At 43.8% G+C, this 16,269-nt stretch overlaps 1 protein-coding gene across 5 annotated transcripts in view; it reads right to left on the bottom strand.

Moving 5' to 3' along the window:
- The window catches only part of C16H1orf21 (chromosome 16 C1orf21 homolog), a 153,590-nt gene that overhangs the window by 73,383 nt on the left and 63,938 nt on the right, over nt 1–16,269 (bottom strand). Inside the window, exon 1 of one of the 5 annotated variants that reach the window (XM_016227706.3) lies at nt 3,093–3,183. The exons of the other annotated variants lie outside the window; for them this stretch is intronic. Within the exon in view, the coding sequence (XP_016083192.1) occupies nt 3,093–3,153 (61 nt within the window). The 5' untranslated portion in view covers nt 3,154–3,183. Of the gene's footprint in view, nt 1–3,092; nt 3,184–16,269 lie in introns of those variants that run through there. 5 annotated transcript variants of the gene reach the window in all.

Raw genomic sequence — 16,269 nt, 5'->3', positions numbered from 1 at the left:
CACTGTGTCTATTGCCCAACCCTTCCGCAACTGACTTTGAGACTGTGAGCTTCTGGAGGGCTAGAGTCCATGTCTGATTCTCACCTGGGTACTTCCCCTCCTTCCCTCTCCCACCCAGTGCTTTAGTACAGTACTCAGCCATTAGCAGTCACTTAATACTCTCAGAGAACCAGTCAATCAATGCTGAGAAGCGGCGTGGTCTAGTGGAAAGAACGTGAGCCTGGGAATCAGAGGACCTGAGTTTTAATCACAGCTTTACCACATACCTGCTGTGTGACCTTAGGCAAATCACTTAACTTCTCTGAGCCTCAGTTCCCTCATCTGCAAAATGGGGATTCGAGCCCTCCCAATTATTTTATAACTGCCCCAGTGCTTAGTAGAGTGCCTACTACATAGTAAGCACATAACAAATACTATTACTACATGGCGCCCCATTCCCAGCTCCCTTCTCGAACCAGATTAAGTGTCTCAGGGGCCCAGATCAGAGCTGGACTAGAGAGGGGCTGCAGTGACGGCACTTATGTGTCCACCTTGGCCCAACATGACCTTCACTGGGCCATTTGAGGGCTCTTCTCCACCCTAGAGATGGAAGAGCCAGAGCTAGCGTGCCATTACCCCAGGTCTGACCCAACCTGCTCCCCTCAGAAGGTCACTGTGACTTGTGTTTAGGGCTGCAGCAGCGACACTGCATTGGTAATTTATAGCGTTTGTTAAGTACTTACTGTGTGCCAGGCACTACACTAAGCACTGAGGTAAATACAAACTTACCAGGTTGGACAGGGTCCATGTCCCAAATGGGGCTTACAGCATTGATCCTTGTTTTACAGATGAGGTAACTGAGGCACAGAGAAGTGAAACGGTCATACAGCAGACAATTATAATAATAACAAAGATGGTATTTGTTAAACACTTACTCCGTGTCAAGCACCGCTCTAAGAGCTGGGGTAGATACAAGATCAGGTTGAACACAAAGGGCTCACCATCTTAATTGCCATTTTACAGATAAGGTCACCAAGGCACAGAAAAGTGAAATGACATGCCCAAGGTCACACAACAGACAAATGGGGGAGCTGGATTAGAATCCAGTTCCTTCTGACTCCCAGGCTCATGCTCTAGCCCCTAGGCCACGCTGCTTCTCTGTACTCTCATAAGTGCTTAGTTCAGAGTCCTGCACATAGTAAGTACTCAATAAATGCCACTGATTGATTCACTGACACGGAGCAGAGCAGCCCCTCCCTCCTGATAGCATTCTGTGAGGACAAAATGAGATAACAGTTGTGAGAATGCACTGAGTTCCTAAGAAAGTTGGACTGTGTACTCTTTTTATCAGAACACTTTCTCAGCACCAGCCAGGCAGAGAGAGAAAATACTAAGAACTGGGATTATGGGATTGGAGAGATTTCCTGAATTAATGAGTTCTGTGGCAACATATAGGGCCTTTCTGATTAACTGTGTGTGAATTATCCACATGGGGAATTATCTGCACAGGCTAGGGATTATTTATCTTCATTTATGGGATCTCTGGAGTACAACACGGAGGTCCCATCCCCCAGCAAACTAGAAGATTTGGTGTTCATCCAAGTGGTGAAGGGGAAATGATCTGACCTAGTCCTAACTTCAGGTTCCTGGAACACTGTGGACCACCATCAATAATAGCAAGTAATGTATCCACTGGGTACAGCATATGCAACATACGACTACTTCCCTCTGCTTCTTCAATTCAGTCAGTTCTTCTGGAACGTGTGTTTTCACCACGTGTTTTGGATAAAATGCGATAGGGTGTTAGAAACTGGTTATCACCACACAAACTTTAATGCGGGTTTCTTCAAGAATGCAACTCCTGCGTTACATCTGGCAAGGCATCTAATACACCTAATTGGCACCCACTTACCAGTAGTATACTACAACGTTTTCACACCCTTCCCCAGTAGCCAGTCTGCTACCATTAAGCTTCTTCAAGAAACAATCGCATCTGATGACCGAATGAATAACTAGCTAGTTGTTTGACCCTTCCCTTACTTCATTCCCTCCTATAAAAAAAGGAGAGGAATTAGTAAATCTGGAAAGATGAAGGGTTCAGGTAATATGCACTTGTCATTCTTTCAATTCTATCATATTTATTGAATGCTTACTGTGTTCAGAGCACAGTCAGGTAGTAATGTTTGAGGCCTGAGATTTCATAATCTAATAAATGCAACCTGATGTCCTTTAATGAAAGAATATATCAGTAACATTAATTTAGATTGTGCATCTCCAACTACTGATGGGAGAAAGTGAATTAAAATTAATATAAAAATTGTAATGCAAATTTGCTCAGAATCTAGTTACTAGAAATGGAAAAAACCCCAACAGAGTTGAAGAGTTCTTCTTGAAAAACTAAGTCTCAGGGAAATAATTTAAGGGAATTATGCTGTCATTCCTTAAATTGGCTAACATAGATGAACCCTCAAACCTCAGGTGCATCACCATAGCTACCCCACATGGATCAGAAAATAGGGAAACCCATGACTGTTTTGATTTGGATAGCAGCTATAAGTTTAAATGAGCTACAAACTGATTTAAAGCCTATGTTGACACATGGCATCTTTTGGGGCATTTCATTATCTTCTGAATTTCACTTATAATAATTTCTTGGGGTCTAGAGACATAGTCAGATTTCCAGGAAGGTAGGTGGATACTAAATGTGAGAGACCCAGTATGCTTTTTCTGAGAAAGACACCAAGGAACCTTTGGTATTGTTCTAAAACTACTGCCAATTAAATAGAAGCCTTTAACTTTTAAAAAAATCCACTAAACAAATAATGCATCCCTATTACAGGGCTGTGTTACCTAAGACATGGAATGCTCTACATAAAAACAAAGCTACCACCAATCTAAGAGGCGATAGAGTTTCACAGCACCACTAACAAGCGCTGGTTTAGAGAAGTACAATGCAGATGGGTAAATAGGAAGAAAAGATAAACAAACAACAAAGAAAACAAAGACAGACCTATCATTACTGTTTATACAACACCCTGCACAAAATCCATCACAGTCCAAAATGGAACCCAGCAGTGGCTCAAGACAGACAACAATTCGTGCAAAGCACATACTTTCAAATGTATTGTCCAAATCCTCAAAGGTGGTGGTGGGACTATGAATGAAGATGTCCATCTGGAAACAGAGAACCCATCAACCACTGTGTTGGCCCCGTTACCATGGTGATTCAAGCCAGACAAACAGCACTCATTAATAGCCCCCATGATGAATGAGCATTTCAGGTTCTAACAGGGAAACAATTACTACAGAAATCCTCTGTTTTTCCATTAGCTGTTTACAGAGAAAGGAGATTAATTTGGAATATGCAGATTCCTTTATCAGTGTCCACACTGAAGGCAATTAGTAACAACCGCTGTTCTGAGGGAAACGTCCTCCGGCACCAGCACCGTGTTCTGACTTGATTAAGAGGAAGGAAAAGAGAAATGTCCTCTCCTTCCAGACACGCACCTGCTCGTTCTTTTTTTTTTTTTTTCCTGTTGATCATGTCTGGTTGTTTATAAAAATGCAAGTCAGGAAGAATAGTGTGCCTCCCTATCAGGACACATTTTCATTTCAGTCCAGGTAAACAGAGGACATGAATCTGGGGTGGAGCACACCCTCTCTTTATATTTTTGATGCTCTTAATGGTACAGGGTAGGTAGGCAGTGAGTGGCAAGGGAATAGAGACCTGCCAGAGCTGGGATATCCTGGGCCCAACGGGCACTGAAGAGCATTCCCCTTCCCCCACCCTAACCCCAACAATATGTCAGTGAGGGCTCAGTGTCCTCCCTTGGCCGCTTGGTGACTTTGGCTGACAGCCCAGCCCAGCTGGTCCAGGAGCTTGAAACAGCAGGAGGAGCAGGAATGACAGCTCCAGTTGGGAACAGTAAGTAGCTTTACCTGGTTTTCTTCTTTTTGATATTAGCTCTTCTTTATTCACCCCTCCCTCAGCCCCATCACACTAATATATATACCTGTAATGTAGTTATTTCTATTAATGTCTGTCTTCCTCTCTAGACTGTAACCTCGTGGTGGGCAGGGGCTCTGTCTACCAACTATAAATTCTGAATTACAGTGAATTCTCCCAAGTGCTTAGTACAGTGCTCTGTTCATGGTAAGCACTCTACAAATACAAACTGATCGATCGCTCCCTGAGCTCAACTCGATGTAATTTACCTCAAAGATGACAGTCTGCTCCTCAAAAGCTTCCAGTGGTTTCCCATTTCCCTCTGCATCAATCAGAGCCTTCAAGGATCTCTCTGAATTCTCTCCTTCCCTCATATCTGTTCTCTTCCTCCAATTCCCCTCTTCACATTCTTCCCTCCAGCCAAACTGGGCTTCTTACTGTACCTTGTTCAATAGGCTCTGAACAATAATGTTGGTATTTGTTAAGCGCTTTCTATGTGCCGAGCACTGTTCAAAGCGCTGGGGTAGACACAGGGGAATCAGGTTGTCCCACGTGGGGCTCACAGTCTTAATCCCCATTTTACAGATGAGGGAACTGAGGCCCAGAGAAGTTAAGTGACTTGCCCACAGTCACACAGCCAAGTGGCAGAGCTGGGATTCGAACTCAGGAGCCCTGACTCCAAAGCCCATGCTCTTTCCACTGAGCCACGCTGCTTCTCAATGTGAACAATGGTTCACACCCTTCTCCCTACATGCTTTGCACACATTAAGCGCTCAATAAATACGATGGAATGAATTCAAGTTCTTTCCCCCTTCAAATCTGCTAGACCACAGTCCTTTCCATCTTCAAAGCCCTCGGAAAATCACCTCCTCCAGGGGAAGTTCCCCAGTTAATTTCCAAATGGTGTCTTTGCTCAGCAACGATATGAAGCCAAACTAAACTGCAGTCGCCCATTCTCCCTTTTCATCCAAACCATTCGGAGCTACTGTCTGAAATTCCCAGCCTCCTGCTGAGTAAGGAGAACAAAGCAAGACAAATTGGCTGTGGCTGAATCCAGGCAAGTGTAACAGAGATTGTGAGGTGAAGGGACCGTGGGAGGGGGGCTGTGGGCAGACCATCACCCCACCCTTTGAATCAAGGTGAGAAGGAACAGCAGTCACTCCAAGGCATTGTCACTGAGGGGAGGTAACTTTTCCCATCACTGTTTATTATGATAGTGTGTTACCCTCCTCTCCCCATGATCTTCATCACCAGCCCCAGTATTTACTAAGAGCCCACAATGTGCACAGCATTGTACCAATGATCGGAGGAGTTACAAGGCAAGAAGCCGTACTCCTTATTGCTAAATGATTCGATGGGCAATAAATTCTACAGCTAAGCAGTAAAGAAACAACAGAGCCTTTCAAGGAATTTGAGGCAACTGGGTACAGCTAGACAACCGCCATATGGCCAGATACCTTGTTTTCAGGTAGGTCATTTGTGACTTCTATGGCTCTGTCCTGCCATACAAAAGGCCACAATAATAATAATAATAATAATAATAAACAATAATGGTATTTGTTAAGTACTTCCTATAGACCGAGCACTGATCTAAGCACTAGGATAGATACCACATAATCGGGTCCCACATGGGTCTCACAGTCTAAGTAGGAGGGAAAACAGGTTTTGAAGCCCCAGTTTGCAAATGAGGGAACTGAGGCACGGAGAAGTGAAGTGACTTGCCTAAGGTCACATAGCAAACAAGTGGCAGAGTCAGGGTTGGAGACCAGGCCCTCTGACTCTCCATCAGGCCACGCTACTTCCTGCTTGGGCAGGATCCAATAGGATCTAGCTTTTGGATGAGGTGGCGGGAGGGAATGCAGCAACTACAGCTGCCCAATAGCGTGAAGGAGTGGAGGGGCTCTCTCCATCTTCAAAGCCCTCCTAAAAATCCCAACTCTTCCAAGAAAGGCTTCCCTGATTAATTCACAACCCAACAAAGCATAGCAACCTAAACACCAGCAGCACATACACACTGATTTAACCCCAGCCTTAGCACTTGTGTACAGAGATCTTATTCAAGGGTACATTCAATTATTGATTCTGATTTCCCAAATTGTAAATATTTTATGTCTCCAATAGTGATCACCTCCCCAGTTAAGAGTGTAAAGCTCTGAAGTGTGGGCTGGGAGTGGGTGTCTGCTGTACCTTCCCAAGTGCTTAGACCAGTACATTGCACCCAGGGGACACTGGATAAATATTATTAATATTACCACCACTACTAATAACCAGTAGAGCCTGCTCTGCCCTCTCTACCACCACCACCGCCACAGTGGCTGGACGGGCTGGGCTTCTCTTGGTGGTTTCAACCAGAAGGAAGCATTTCCAACTGAGTCAGAAATGAGCATGAATTGGGAAGATGACAAGAGGAAATGGACATAAATTTAGGCAGAATAGAGTTTGGCTGGCCCTGACCAACTCCCTGTCATTCCATATAATAAACACTGGAACTGACTGCCAAAGCAGGATGAAGGGTCATCACCCTCCTCCTCTCCCCCAAGCTTCCCGTCTCCCCGCTCCCCACCCCTGCAGGAGAACTTTAAGGAAAAAATGGTCAGTCAATCTCCTGTATGGCTTAGGTATTCACTGTATGGAAGAAGCTGGGGGCTGGCGCTGACGATCTCTCCTAGTTTATTCCTGTTCCGTGACATTCATTTTACTAACTTGAAAGCAAAGAGGAGAAGTCCTTTGAGTAGAGATCCTTCCCCAGTTGGTGGATTGTCCTCCTTGTCCAGTAGAACCAATTGCAGTGGAGAGGAGCCACTGCATTTCCATCCACTCTTTCCCAGATGGTTGAGTAGAGAGCGCCTAATTCCTGGCATCCCTCGATAGCCTTGTTTCCAGGGCTGGGAACTGTTTACCAAGAAACATTGGGAATGGGCAGCTGGTCAATCTGCAATTGTTCCAGTTAGATCATTCGGCTATAGAGTAATGGGGAAAGAGACTTCCAGGCTGCTGTTGCTTCAGATCTGAGACAGCTATCCCTGTGATGCCGATAGGGAAGACCTGTGTCCAACCTGAGTAACTTTTATCAACCCCAGGGCTTAGAATAGTGCCCATAATCATCATCATCACCTAATCATGTGGGATCTACCCCTGTTGAAAAGCTGTTTTAGTGCCACCTCTGAGCCATGATACTGGGCTTCCTCTGTCTCACCACACACCCAGTGAGCCAAAACGAGAGACAGAGAGAGAGAGTGTGTGTATGTGTATGTTTCTGTGTTTTCTCGGGCAGTTCAGGAGCAGAATACAATCAACTCCTTGCCTAACCCTGGAGACACTCCTGCATGCTGCAGAAGTTCAAAAGAGTTAACACAAACTCTTCCATTCTGCTTTGCTTCAGTCAATAAAACAATGGTTCTTACTGACCACTTACTGTGTTCAGAGCACTGTACTAAGCACTTGGGAGAGTATGATTCTGCCCCAGGAAAGACTAGTGGAAAGGAAAATCGCAGCTGGGAGAGTATAATTACGCCCCAGGAAAGACTAATGGAAAGGAAAATCGCACTGCAAGACAGAAGGCTGGTGAGTCCCACGTTCTACAAAAAGATCCAAAGAAAATTCACTTTTCTCCCACTAGAGGAAATTAGGATATGACTGATTATTTACACTGCCTATCTGAACCCTAGGAGAGGCCCAATTTAGAAGGCCTTGCTCTTGATCTTGCTAATGATCTTTAGTGATCTGTGCTGGAAGACCACAAGTGCAATTCATACTCAAAAACCCACATCATCTGGGAGACACTGCAGAGGGCTGAACACCAAAGTGCCAGTCACTTGATTTGAGGAAGGGCTTCCGCAACGTGGCCCAAAATTAGGGCATAGAGAGATCCTCAACTGCCCTTAGGTCATTGAGAGTCAGGCGGCCTGGATTCTAATCCCAGCTCTGCCACTGGCCTACTGTGTGTCCTGGGGCAAGTCCCCTGAACTTCTCTGTGTTAAGTTTCCTCATCTGTGAAATGAGAATTCCAAACCTGTTCTCCCTCCTCCTTAGACTGCGAACTACATGTGGGATGGGGACCGTTTCTGCCCTGATTACCTTGCATCTAACCGGCACTTAGTACGGTGCCTGGCATATAGTGAACACTTTAACATCAAATTAGTATCATTATTGACCCACTACCCTTGCCTGTTCTCCCTCTTCCACAGACTGCGAAACCCATGTGGGACAGGGACCGTGTCTGCCCTAATTGTCTTGCACCTACGCAGCACTTAGTACAGTACACATAGTGAGGGCTTAAATACCAAAATAGCATTACTACTGGATCACTGTGAACCCCGAGGGACCAGTGTCAGCAGGGACTGTGACTGGACACAGTCTTCAGCGGCTGCTACTTGCACCTGGGGTGCTATGCATCCTCATGGATGCTTAATATATAATTGCTGACGGACCAATCAACCCGATCCCCAGCCAGACCGGTGACCTAGAGAGGAAGGGCACATATCACATTACCCGTCCCTTGAATCATTTGCCCTCTTGGCAGTAATTACTGAATTTTCAATTGCAGAAAATGAGTTCTTCTGTTCCTATGCAACACTTATTACAAAGCAATTTCCAACGATAAATGAAACCCACCCCTTACAGAGACGCTTTAAAAAAAAAATCACGATTTTCCAAAACAAAGCCTCAGTGCTTCCAGGATGAAATATACTCATTGACCTTCCTACAGAACTCTGCTGAAATCAACGAGATGAGCCAGTATACCTTTCGCTACAGCCGCGGTAGCATGTGTGAAATAAAATTAAATCTGTATGAGGTTGCATTGACTGTGTGTATTCCGGGGACCAATAATAATGACAGTTATCTAAAATAATCAATAAATTGCCAGAAAGGCTCTCCTTTGAGGTGAACAATTTATATATCGTAAACTGCAAGCTCTAGACTGTAAGGTTGTTGTGGGCAGGGAATGTGTCTGTTATAGTGTATTCTCCCAAGTGCTTAGTACAGTGATCTGCACAAAGAAAGCGCTCAGTAGAGTTAAGTGACTGGAAAGGAGATATAAGCGAGTAGGTGAAGGTAAAAAGGGAATTTTTACACATTTGCTGAGAGTACCAGGTCGTGGGGCCCCATACAGTCCTAACGCAACATAAACCTCAAGACATCCCAAATGTTCATCAGGAGTGCATGACTCAGTTGCAACACTGCTCAAGGAAATATCTTTAACTTGAAAGGTTCTCTGAAGGTGAGAAGTAGCATGGTCTAGTGGAAAGAACACAGGTCTGGGAGTCAGAAGATCTGGGTTTTAATCCTGACTTTGCTGGTTGCCTGTGTGACCTTGGCCAAGTCACTTAACTTCTCTCTGTCTCAGTTTCCTCATCTGTCAAATGAGAATTCAATAGCTGTTCTCTCTCCTACTTGGACCTCTCAGGTCTGACAGGGACCGCATCCAACTTGATTCTAGACTGCAAACTCACTATGGGCAGAGAACATGTCTGTTAATTCTGTTTTATTATAGTCTCCCAAGTGCTTAGTATGGTTCTCTGCATATAGTAAGCGCTCAATAAATACAGTTGATTAACTGGTCATCTTGTATCTACATTTATAGATAGAAAAGTGCATATTTCCTGGAGATAATGCTAAAACAATAAGGTATTTTAGTACAGAAGTGCTACAAGTAATTGTGAGGACACTGCTTAGTTGTGATTTCAGAAGGGTTTCGAAGGCGAGAGCCTGTCAGATGTGAAGTCGGGGTAGAAAGTTTTAGCAGGGGAAAGGGAATGATCAAGAAGAGGTCAGCAGTGGGAAAAGACAAGAATGGAATGAGGCACAATCAGTAGATTAGAGAGGAACAGAGTGTGAGCTCTGATGAAGTGGGAGAAGAGAAGAGATAGGAGGGAGAGCTGATTAAAGCCAAAGGTCACGAATTGCTGCTTGATGGGGAAATGGGCGACCATCTGAAGATTTTGAGGAGTGAGGTGATGGGCACAGAGCAACGTTTTGAAAAAAACGATCTGTGCAGCAGCCAGAAGTGTGGACCAGAGAGAGGAAGATAATAAAGAAAGGGAGAACAATCAGGCCAGGATCAGACGAGTCCAGAGGCCGTTTGGAAGGAAGAAGATGAGGGGACCCTGAAAATGTTCTGGAGGAAAACCTGATTGGAGTTGGTGATGGACTGAACGTGGAGGCTGAAAGAGAGGGAGACATCAAGGATGCCAAGGATGCAGGCTTCGAAGAGGGAGAGGATGGTGGACTGTCACCTGTAAATGGAAAGCTTGTTGGAGAGGATTTGAGGGAGGAGATGAGGAGTTAAAGTTTTTGATAAATTGACATCATCTAGTGATATCCTGGAGGCAGAAGGAAATGTAGATGGCAAAAGAGGTGCAAGATTAGGGTCTGGAAGGAAGATCTGGGAGCCAGCTACAAGGAAATGGATATTTAATTACAGGAGTTGAAACCAAAGGAGATGATGAGCTCTCCAAGGAAATGACTGTGAGTGAGAAGGGGATAATTGTGATATTTGCTAAATGTGCCAAGCACTGTAGTACACGTTGAGGTAGATACAAGATAATCAGGTCAGAAACAGTCCATGTCTACATTAAGGAAGATGAGAATTGAGTTCGTTTTATTTGGCAAGGAGGAGGTCATTGCTGGCCCTGGAGAGCACAGGCTCAGGGGAGTGAAGAACCTGGATTACAGATGGTCAAGAAGGGAAATGGAAGAGAAGAAGCGGAGGCAGATGGGGTAGCGGAGTTCAGACTGGAATGGGAGCAGAAAGATGGGACAATAACTAAAGGGTCCAGTGGGATCCAGAAAAGGCTTTTTTAGGATGAGAGACATGAGCATGTATAAAAGATTGGGGAAGGATGCCTCAGAAGGGGAGCGGCTGAAGACAGAGGACAAGGAAGGATGAAGGGTGGGCACAACTGTTTTCACAAGGTGAGAATACTAAGGTGCAGGAACAGAAGCAAAGGCAGAAGGAATAGGTTTTGAAAGCAGATGGAAGATCCCTTCTTGAGATCCTTTAATCAATTCAGTCATATTTATTGAGACCTTACAAGGCGCAGAACACTGTACTAACTGCTTGGGAGAGTATAATATAGCAATAAATGCACACATTCCCTTGCCCACAATGAGCTGGCATTTACTGAGCACTTAGTACAGTGCTCTTAGCATTTACATTTTTTTTTTGCTTGTGAACCTATTCGACACAAATTTTTCACTCAGCATTAAAAATAATTTACACAAAAGGGACACACAGAACTGGGAGTTGGGAGACCTGGCTTCTAATCTTGGTCCTGCCACCCGCCTACTGACTTACCTTGGGCCTCCGTTTCCTCACCTGAAATATGGAGATTATATACTTGTTCTCCATCCTCTTTTGGGCACTAAGATCCATATGGAGCAAAGACTGTATCTGGCTTACAGATGTACTGATCTACTGTACTGATTTACTGTATCTACCCCAGAGTTTAGCGCAGTGTTTTGCCAGGATAAATGTTATTTAGTTTTATTGGATTAATTTACCTTAATAGACTTGTTATACTATTTCTTGTTATATTATCTAAAATTTCACAAGAGAATATCTCGATAAACAGGTAATCATCAGAAAAAAGCAAAATCATTAAAAACGATCGGGGAATTCATATACTCCTCTGAGCTACAGTAATACTTTACTACCAACATTTCTGCCTGGACTTAAAAATGAAAAAAGATACAACCAAAACTGTATTCATGAGGAACAATAGCTATATCAGTTCTGATACACACCTATTAAAGACAACTTATGGTGCTAAATGAGTCAAGTTGTAAATGACTTTATATTAGTAAAGATATGCTGTGGCATTTTGGGTTTTTTTTAATGGTATTTGTTAAGCACTTACTATGTGTTAAACACTGTTCTAAGTGCTGGGGTAGATACAAGTTAATTAGGTTGGACACAGTCCCTGTCCCATATGGGGGACACAGTCTAAGTAGGAGGGGGAACAGGAGAACTGAGGCACAGACAAGTTAAGTGATTTGCCCAAGATCATACAGCAAGCAATTGGCAGAAGCAGAATTAGAACCCGTTCTCTGACTCCTAGTCCCATGCCCTTTCCATTAGGCTATGCTGCTTTTTCTGTGCTGGAAATACTGCACCATTTTAAGACACACATTAACAGCCTGCCACACTCACAAACTCTCCCTCCCTCCCCAAGGCACAGCCCTTCTGTCCCTCAGTTTCTTCATTTGTAAAATGGGAATAAGATACCTACTCTTCTGACTTCTTATATTGTGTATTCTGAGTGGGACAGGGACTACAGAAATGTGATTTCAGAAGGTTCGAAGGTGGGGAAAGCAGTGGTATGGCGGATGTGAAGAGTACTGGAGTTCTAGGCTGAAGGGAAGGTGTGAGCAAGCAGTCGGTGGGTGGCGGGAGAGATGAAAATCAGGCCCAGTGAGTGGGCTGGCCTAAGAGGAACGAAGCGTGAAAACAGTGTTGAAGTGGGAAAAGAGGGAGGCTAAGTAGCGCAGAGAAGAATGAGAAATCACTGGAGATTTTGGAGGTGCAGGGAGACAAGCACATTACATGTTTTGGAGAAATCATTTGGGCAGACTGAAGGAAAGGGAAGAGACTGGAGTTTTCTACACTATAAACTGGTGTTAGTAATAATACTCATTCCTTTCATCAGCATAATGAATTTTAGAAATTCTTCAGTACTGAAGCATTTTCATTGACAAGTTTTATATTACACAATCCGCCACAAAGTTATGGATGGGATGAAAGGGGAGGGAGAAGTCCAGACTAAATGTTTAATTTTTAATTGCTACTGAATAATCAACTTTTAAATTTGGAAAAAGGTGCTACATCATTAATCTGCTAAATATTTCAATATCAGTTAAACTAGTAAATATAAAAACCTGACAAACATCATATTACCAGGAAAACCCTTTTCAATCACAAGTAGACAATTTATGTTGACTACATATCCAAATATATGGACACTTAATATTGTCAAATGCTGGTGCTTGAGGCTAGAAAAGCCAAATACAAAGTCCATTCTAGCCTCAAGCATAGAATGGACTTTGTATTTAGCTTTTCTTGAGTGCACTTTTTCAAGTAGGAATCAAACTTAGTATAAGAGAACGATGAGCTATTCTTGGTCTGTTTTGAATAAAATTAATCGATTAATTAAAAATAAAAAAATTAAATGCAGGGCATTGTTGATTATTTGAGCAATTAGGATAAAAATAGTTTTTTTCACTAAAGCCATTTAAAACATAAATTTATCCTGTAATCCCAAAATGCTCCAAATAAGACAAAGGTCAATTGCCTCAGTTGCTTGGTCAGTTTTACTGAGTGATCTGATTGGCCAATTAGCACAATCACCCCGAGGGAGCAGCAATCTAGCCTTGGTTGTCTCTGAGCAGTGGAAAATTTGGCTCTAGGAAGCCCAGGTTTTTGGGAAGGAATCGTCAGGGCAGTGGGACAATCAGAGAATCCATAATTTGACAAGGCAAAGCCACATTAAGGAAGAAAGATGTTACTCTACCGGAATTCATTCAGAACGTCAGTGGTCTGGAAATAAATTATCTTTCATTATCTGCTAGGTTCACTTATAAATAGCTTTCTGTTACACACTTAATCCCACACCTATTTTCCTTTCACGCAATCGCAACCCAGCTGCCAGGCCATAGCACAAGTTTCAAAATAGAAATTCAACAACTTAAAAAAAATAAATCATTGCTAATGCTAATCTAATAAGCATCTGTTGAAAACAGCATTATCACATTTCTATATATTACACGCCTTCAACCCGTCACATTTAGCAAGACGCTGGAAGCCAAACAGTTGACTGCATTTATCCATCTTGGCAGTGTTTATCTAGCTCTGTTTTAATTGTTTCAGTCAGTAAGAAGGCCCAACACTTTAGTGAGAGACTTTTAAAGTAGGACAAGTTTGGAAGGGTGCAGAAATGGAACAGGAGGAAAATAGCTGTATTTATTTTTACATTTGTTTACACACACTAGTGCAGTAGTTTTCGAATTTGCTCATTTCCATCATCCCCCATGGCTCCCATGACCCTTCAAGTTCAAGATCACTCCTCCATAAAAAAAAAATAGTTAGAGGGAGTGGGAGTCAAGAATCAAGTTTAGATCACTTTCTGCTGTTTCACTTGCTCTCAGAAGCTTCGCAAATCTGGAGCCAGAGAGACCTCAGTTGACTCCAGTGTCCTTGGGAAAAAACAAGAAGAATGAACTAAGCAGCCTCACAGGTGTGTGAGAGGCATTACTGAAAGTGATAAAACCCTCCTGAAAAGGAAACAAGGAACCATACACATGCTTATAATGAACAGCAATCTTAATGAGGGCTCCTGCTCAGCTGAGAGGAGTGTTAGCCGAGGAGAGTAACACCTGCTACAATCGGGCCAGTTCCTCACCAATACTATCACTTTGCTGCAAGGTGCTTTGCAGATATCACAATTCTAAATCCTATTTACTACTACTCCCTCTTTTTGGGGGGTATTTCTTAAGTACTTACTATGTGCCAGACACTGTACTAAGCACTGCAGTATATACAAGATAATTGGGTTGGATACACTTCCTGTCCCACACAGGGCTCACAGTCTTAATCCCCATTTTACAGATGAGGTAACTGAGGCACAGAAGTGACGTGATTTGCCCAATGTCACACAGCAGACAAGTAACAGAGTGGAATTAGAGCAATGTGGGCTAGTGGATAGAGCACAGGCCTGGGAGTCAAAAGGACCTGGGTTCTCATCCTGGTTCTTTAAAAATTAATTTTTTAAATTTAAAATTCAATTTTCACTTAAATTCCCTCAATATTTCCACCTCATAAAGCAAAAAGATCAAGAAAATCAATGAAGACACTGTCATGCCACAGAGTTAATGCTTAGATGACCTTTGCCCCATACTCTACCTCTGAAGGCAGACTTTGGGACCACTCTCCTACTCTCCCAAGTGCTTAGTACAGTGCTCTGCACTGTAAATTGACTAAATAAATACAACTGAATGAAGAAGAGCTGGCCTACTTCTTGCTTTGGAGTCTTGGGCATCAGAATGGCTTAACATGTTTTTTTAAAATGGTATTTGTTAAGCGCATACTATGTGTCAAGCACTGCTCTAAGCACTGGGATAGATACAAATTTATCAGGTTGGACACAGTCCCTGTCCCACAGGGGGCTCACAGTCTATATAGGAGAGAGTAGGATTTAATCCACATTTCACAGTTGAGAAAACTGAGGCACAGAGAAGGAAAGTGACTTGCCCAAGGTCACACAGCAAGCAGTTGGCAGAGTCAGGATTAGAACCCATGTCCATTTTCTTTCCGCAAGACCATGCTGCTACTCTGGTGCATCCCGGCCTCTCAGAGGGAAACAGCATGGCCTAGTGGATAAAGCATGGGCCTGGGAGTCAGGACCACCTGGGTTCTAATCCCAATGCCCTAATTTGTCTGTGTGTAACCTTGGGCAAGTGACTTCACTTTGTGCCTCAGTTAACGCATTTGTAAAATGGGTTTTAAGACTGTGAGCCCATGTGGAACAGATAGTGTCCAACTTGATTATCTTGTCACTATCCCAGCCCTTAGTACATTGCCTGGCACACAGTAAGTGCTTAAATACCATTTAAAACTGGTGGGTCAGGCAATGGGTGACACAGCAGGGCCAAACCAAAGGTGGAGCCTCTGGCCTCTTGCACAAACCCGGGTGCAGAGCCCAGCACCCATGAGAAGGACCAGAGTGCTCCGCCTAGAGAGGACATATTTATTGGGGCACTCCCTCTGCAATGCAATACGGAAGGTTTTCAGCCCTCCCAACCCCTTACCCTCACATCTTCTTCCCCTCACCCTCTTGGCAAAAGGAGGGGTCTTCTGCCAAGTTTTCCAGGCCTTTCCCACCGCTTTAACCCTGCAAATGGACATTCACTAAATACTGACAATAATGACTATGATTTCAATGTGTGAATCTAAGTCTAAACCCCTTAACTGGATGAAGCAATTTTCTTTATTGTATCTGTGGAGAGGGTTCCTTCCAGAAGCACGATTAAGTGCCAACCCTAATCTGTGGTATCAGAGAACTCTAAATCTTACCAGTGAGGAGCTACAGAAAGGAGATGGAAGCGGGGAAGATGTCAGCTACAGTCCTGCCGCTGCTCACCGCCATGCTCGACTCCCTTGGAGGGAGAGTGCTCAGGGCCTATCTAAAAGGACTTCTCTTCAGAATGGCTGCGGTAACTGGGGGAAACCACTGGGGAATTTTCTGTTTGTCACTGCCTGTGCATACGGATACCCAAGTCCCACCGTGACGAAGGCGTCAGCCTTCTCGGTGACCTCCCTGCCTCTTGTCTCTTCCCTCTACAGTCCGTAC

This window comes from Ornithorhynchus anatinus, chromosome 16 (assembly GCF_004115215.2).
Source record: "Ornithorhynchus anatinus isolate Pmale09 chromosome 16, mOrnAna1.pri.v4, whole genome shotgun sequence".
Lineage (NCBI taxonomy): Eukaryota > Metazoa > Chordata > Mammalia > Monotremata > Ornithorhynchidae > Ornithorhynchus > Ornithorhynchus anatinus.
Note: the sequence above shows the minus strand (reverse complement) of the source record. Positions and strands in the feature narration are given on the sequence as shown.